Genomic DNA, 6,518 nt, shown 5'->3' with positions numbered 1-6,518 from the left:
TGCTCGTGGAATTAATGTGCAAGTGACTGAGCAATCCACAGACACGTGTACCCCTAACGTAGTTCTCAGGGAGACTCAGCATGACAAGGCCAGCCTTTTGAAATACAGGTACTACACATTTTTGCCAGTTTAGTGGACTGGAGCAACGTGAAATAAAGTGTCTTGCTCAAGGACACAACATGTCACCGGGAATCGAACTCACGACCTTATGATCGTGAGCCAAATACCCTATCCACTAAACCACGCGCATGGGGTACTTTCTCATTAAACTAATTAATCTTTTGTTACCTCTTTGATTGCATCAGTTATTTCAGCTCTGAATTCAGACATAAAGATTGAAGTTGGAAGGACTGTTAACGATAGTTGAATCTAACAATCATTTGAAAAGGATAACTACCAATGAAGTTGTTATGCTGTTAGTTTATTGCTTGCCTTGGAAGTCTGAAAAGTATCAATGGGCACTACTCTTCCTCCACACATAGTGATAAAGAAAAAATTAATAATTTTTCCAAAAAATTCCAAATTATTTGTTGAATAGAAATAGTTTTTTTATGGGAAAAAGGATTGTTGTTTATTTCATTCTATTCACTGCTCCATCATTACAGAAATACAAAGGAGAGAGATTTATTTTCCAAAGTCTCTGCTAGTTTTCACTGAATTATGGCTGCTGATGTACTGAAGATACAAACTAAATGTGTTGTTGTACCTAGCAACTGTTTCCTTATTATTATTAATACAAGGAGAGCAAATCTATCACAAGTTTTCTGCTATCTAAAGAAAGAAGTTAATAGTTTCTGTTGTGGTGATAGGCATTAACACATGTGTGTTTAAAAGATGGACTCATCGGAACGTTTATCGTTGATGATAACAGAGGCATTTTGGGAGTCTCACATGAGCAGTAACAGAAGTATGTCGCATGAAGACATTGTTTTACCTCCACTTCGTTAACTCATATATCCAAACATTAAGGATATAAAAGTTTCAAAGTTAACTCTACCGAATACATGTATTTCTTTCACCAACTTTCTTTGATGATTGTTGTTATAGCATGTCAAATGACAAATATAGAGTTCCAAGTACCCTAGCATCTATCTGCCATAGGATCACACTGCATAAGGCATGTAATGGCTGTTATGTTGCTATTTAGCCTTAAGTTAGCAGAACAATGAAAAGCATTCAAACCATGACCCTCTTATTTTGCTTAATGTGCCTCAGACTATTTTATCCAATATGTACTTCTCTTTTTAAGATGGGTGTGATTTGAGGTAGAATTGACTGCTATTTCAAGTGACTGGAAATGTCTTTTCTCCACTGTCTGTAGTAGAGGTAAATGAGAGTATCTAAGGGATTGCAACAGTTGCACCTCAGGTGGTGTGCATGCTACAATGGTGAACTAAGTTAATGAGATCATTAATATTACTGCTATTGTTCTTGTGTAAAAGTATTCTTTAATATTTGTATAGATATATGTGGAACAAATAGTGTTGTAGTGATGTTCTAGGTGTTGTAGATGGTGCAATAGATAAACACATTCTGAGATCAAATTCCAGCCAATCTAGCTCGGTTTTTTCCCCCTCCTAAGATCAATAAAATAAGTACTATACTAGGTAAGGGTAAAGACTTTCCTTTGGTCATGAATGACCATGGGATTACACCTAGAAAGTTAAGGAACAAATTCGGGCAAGGTCGTTTATGGAAGACAAGCAGTCACCCATGCATACCTGCTTCCCCTCTTCACATCACTGATGTTATCCAAGGGAGAGGCAAAGGCTGATACAGTTTGGCACCAGTGGTGCCGCAACTCATTTTTACAGCTGAGTGAACTGGGGCAATGTGAAATAAAGTGTCTTGCTAAAGAACACAACACACACCCCAGTCCAGGAATTGAACTCATTACCTCATGATTGTGAGCCCAGTGCTCTAACCGCTGAGCCATGCGCCTTCAGTACTATACTAATGATATATAATTTGAATCTACTGTACTCCTTACCATTCAAATTGGTTCCCTTGAGTAAAAATGAATAATGAAAAGTAACTCGTTAGTGTCAGACCCCCACCCCAGTTCAATATAAAATTCTTTCTGATAATTTTTTAAAAGGTGAATATAGAGAGCTGGGTGAATAGCTTATAGAATTTATATCTGACTGAAAATCAAAAACCTGAAATATTCAACAAACAAAACGTAAAATGTTTGTTCAGTATTTATCCACTTTCACACAAAACAATACCATATACTTCGTTTATATATCATGATATAACACCCTAAACACTGGGGTTAGTTATATCACCACACAGTCACTGCATTTAATTTTATAAAAAGTTGAAGTTCATCAATTAACTGTGAGAGCAGTCTTGTCTTATTTTTAATTGTATTTTGCTTATGTGACTGAATTCTTCAGTTTCTGATAGTAAATTGAGCATTCACTTTGGACTTTAGCGGTCACCATCGATAATTCAACACACACACATACATGCATATATATATATATATATATATATATATATATATATACACAAACACACAATCAGGTGTTATACATAAATATATTGAATAGTTACAAGCATTAAAATTAACAAGATTTCATAAAATAAATGATTATGCAGTGACGACTCAATCTACGACTTAATTACAGTATTCCCTTTATGACATTTCCAAATAAACACTTGCAAGTATTTCCAATTAACCCATTCTTCAATTAATTATAGTTAAATAAGAACAACTATTTTGACGAGAAATTCATAAAAGGACTATTGATCATATAACAGTTCGGATTCATGAAAAGCAAATATGTACTTAAATTTGAATTAAATAGTATCATATAAGTGTTTTCCTCTGCCTGATTTTAGAGACAGGATGCATTAAATAGGTTAAGGAACCTTTAATAAATATGTTCAAATCGAAATACAAAACAATATATCCTTAAAACCAAACTCGGTTATATCTTTTCCAACATAGTGTTTATAAACATTATAGATATGAATGTTTCAGAATTATTGTGAATGAAAAACACAAGAATCTTGACGTTATTACAATAACAACAATGTATTTGGTGACTCTTTCATTTTAATTGAAACTTACAAGATTATTTGAGAAAGACGTCATTAATAAAACAGTTCAAACGCTTCAAATAGTTTCTCTAGAGATAGCTATGCAAATCAAAATATTATCCATTTGAGTTTGATTCGATTTGAGATATGAAAAACAAATACTATTTATAAAGATTCCACGAAATAACGTTAAATTTACCCCGGAAGTTGTAAATTTTGAATTAATGTTGGAAGATTTTGCGTAGTCAGAGAATCAAAATACTAGTTGTTAGCTATTTTTAAACAGGGAATTGTAAAAATAAAACTGATAATTTAATTAAATTATCATTATTTTGTGAATTTACTTACATTTTCGGACATTTTCTGACACCTGTCGATATAAAAGACGAGAGTATATTTTTCACATCAACTCTAACTGACATGCTGTTGGCCATTTTTGATAATCGACAAATGGAGGTTGTTAGGCGGTGTGTTCGTTATAGTTACCTTCCTTATAATATTCCGCCACAGGTCACCAAAAACTAACATCTAATAACGATAAACATTTACATATTAAAATACTGATATGAATAAATTGATCACTAAAATATTATTTGTCTTATTATTTAATTTCATCTTTATAGAAAAGTAATAAAACACATTTATTAATCATCTTGTTATTCCGTAGAATTTTGATTTAATGGAAGGAATATTTATCTCCACCGCTCTTAACCGAGCCCCGAAGTCATGGCAGAGGGAAGCAGTCCAATGTCGTTGCTAAAAGTCCAGACAATAATTCCTCGACAGAATAATGGTAAGGTTTATAAAAAAAATTCTTCGTTAAGGGAAAACGTATTTTGTCGTAGATCCACTAACATGAAGATATTTATTTAAACATTAAGAGAAACTACATTATGAACTGTATTCTCTCGACCCAGCTACTCACTATGTTTTATGACATTTTAGTTTCCAAGATGTGTCCATCAGCTGGAAGATACTGTCTGCAATACTTGAAGATAGGTTTGTGAATTTACGGCTTTAATTAATTCTAGTACTCTGGTAGGATCAATTGAAAGGATGCCCCTGCATAGTTGTTGTTTAATATTTACGTTAAGCCTGGTCATTTCTGCTGTTTATCCGTACTTTCCCTGGATACAATGCGCCTAGGTCCACATCATTCAATGTGTCTTTTTAAAGACAGTGTAGTGTCATTTGCCTGCTATTTCTAGCAGGTCAAATGATTGTATGGAGGCTTCTTCGTTTGTCTTGAACTGCAGTTTTTCCATGCTTGGGTGTGAACAATATCGTAGTACAGAGTTGTTAGTAAGTTGTTTAGACAAAAGGAGACTTCTAAACAGCCAACCATGCCTGAAATGTTAGAATTCTTTCTTCTTTCTCACCATATACAAATTCAGATGCTACTTTAGATTTGCATCTCGCTTAAAAGTTCACTTTTCGTTTTACATCTAATTCACATTTTTGCAATGTTGCATTTTAAAATCTTCCCATTACGCTCCCATTCGTGGAGCTACATAGCCTCTATGCGGTCACTCTACTTGCTAGAAACAGCAATCAACTCTCCCTCAAATTACAACCCACCGTCTTAAAAAAAGGAAGGACACATTGACCACAATACTGTAAGAATTTGTATATTTCTTGCTGAAAGTTCCCGTAACAAATGGTATATATATATATATATATATATATATATATATATATATATATACACACACCATAACAATTCTGCGCCCCTATAAAAAAAATAAGCAGGAAATAAAAAGGGCTTATTCGTTTCCGTGTGGAGTTTTTCTTTAACCTTTATCTTTTCTTCTTTATTTTGCCTTTTAAGACGACGGTCTTCGGTTATTGTGCTTTTAAATATCGAAGATTTAGAATCTTCCAAAAGTTTTTGTTTTAATTAAGAAAAAAAAGAAAATTTTGGAGGGTTAACGGATTTACATCTCCAGTATATTTTTTCTTTTTCGCTTGCATTTGAGGTACATATGAGTATTAATCTATTTCATTTACTGAAAATTTTAACTTATGATTACGAAATATAAAAAATATTACAGCTGTAAATGCCGAAACCGGAGGAGATAAAGAATACGTACACTGCCCGTTTTCGACGTAACAAAAACCCTATTACGTGAAGTATATTTACCACTTAGATGCGGCTAAACCCTAAGGGTGAATGTTACTGTTGCTTTTAGCCCCAGGAGAACATCTCCTCCAGCTGGCTATTTCCTAACCTTAAATGCTGGGTGTACGTATTCTTTACTTTCGCCCCCTCCCCCGAAACCTTAATCTTATGAAAAAATGTTCAAAACTTTTTAAATGTAACAGACATAAAAAAGATTCTGAATCTTTGATATTTAAAACAGAAAACCCGAACCCTCGTTACACTGTGTAAGAGGTGAGTGTACCTGAAGTCGTGGGCATTGAAATAGAAACATTTCCAGTATTGAATTGGTTCTTGCGCATGCGTGGATCTGTGTGCATGTTTGCAAACAAATCTTTTTGGACGCGCGAAAACATGCGTAAGTATTCTAAACCGTGACCGTTTTGTCTTTTAAAAGCATTGCAACCGTGATCATCCCGTTTTTTAAAAGTGTTGCAATTGTGACCATCCCGTCTTTAAAAAGCGTGTTGACTACGACCATCTCGTCTTTTTTTTAAGACACAAATCTCCCCCATGTCATACCTCACCCCGACTTTGGATGATCATAACTTGCAGAAAAACGGATATTTTTTAATGAAATTTCCAACGAATATTTGTTATATCATGTAGATTCCGAATATACAAAAACGTGTTTTTTTAAGATGAATTTATCATCTACCTCTCCACACTTCGTTACCAGTAACTTCTATATAACATCTGCATCTTCACTTATTCATTTCAAACTTCGTTGAATTTTCAATCTAATGTAATCGACACTCTCTCGAAAACGTATTTCTGCAAAATGTTATCTAAAATTATGGTTAAAGAAAGAAATAGCAAAAAATATTTGAAAATGGGGATGGAGGTGAAATTTCCGAGGGTTCCACCCCACTCCGTCTTCCGGACCCAAAAAAGGGTTTTGTAGCATATTAGGGGGTCATCGGAATTCAGTCAACAAAAAAAAAAATTTCCAATGATTTCGGGATGTGGGGAGGGGTCCAGCTTCCCACCCCCCACCCCTTTTTTTCCGAGTAAAAATAAAGGGATTGCAACATGAAGTCAGGGTACTTGATTCCATGCAAAAAATCCAAGTTTTTTTTTTTTGAAAATCGTGCAGGTGAAAAGATCAGTGGGAGGGGGGGAGTATTTACGAGGCTTCCACCTCACTCTACCCCGTTTTCTTGACTCAAAAATGGGTTTTGTAGCATATTAGGGGGTCATCGGAATTCAGTCAACAAAAAAAAAAATTTCCAATGATTTCGGGATGTGGGGAGGGGTCCAGCTTCCCACCCCCCACCCCTTTTTTTCCGAGTAAAAATAAAGGGATTGCAAC

General features: G+C 34.6%; 1 protein-coding gene across 4 annotated transcripts in view; it reads left to right on the top strand.

Moving 5' to 3' along the window:
* Nucleotides 1-3,702: 3,702 nt before the first annotated feature.
* The window catches only part of LOC106878603 (kelch domain-containing protein 10), a 19,035-nt gene continuing 16,219 nt past the window's right edge, over nucleotides 3,703-6,518 (top strand). Inside the window, exons 1-2 of one of the 4 annotated variants that reach the window (XM_014927869.2) lie at nucleotides 3,703-3,841; nucleotides 3,994-4,047. In XM_014927869.2, the coding sequence (XP_014783355.1) occupies nucleotides 3,775-3,841; nucleotides 3,994-4,047 (121 nt within the window). In that variant the 5' untranslated portion in view covers nucleotides 3,703-3,774. Of the gene's footprint in view, nucleotides 3,842-3,987; nucleotides 4,048-5,408; nucleotides 5,565-6,518 lie in introns of those variants that run through there. The other 3 variants (XM_052967481.1, XM_052967483.1, XM_014927870.2) reach the window with 3 other exon arrangements.

Source organism: Octopus bimaculoides, chromosome 4, assembly GCF_001194135.2.
Source record: "Octopus bimaculoides isolate UCB-OBI-ISO-001 chromosome 4, ASM119413v2, whole genome shotgun sequence".
NCBI lineage: Eukaryota > Metazoa > Mollusca > Cephalopoda > Octopoda > Octopodidae > Octopus > Octopus bimaculoides.
Note: the sequence above shows the minus strand (reverse complement) of the source record. Positions and strands in the feature narration are given on the sequence as shown.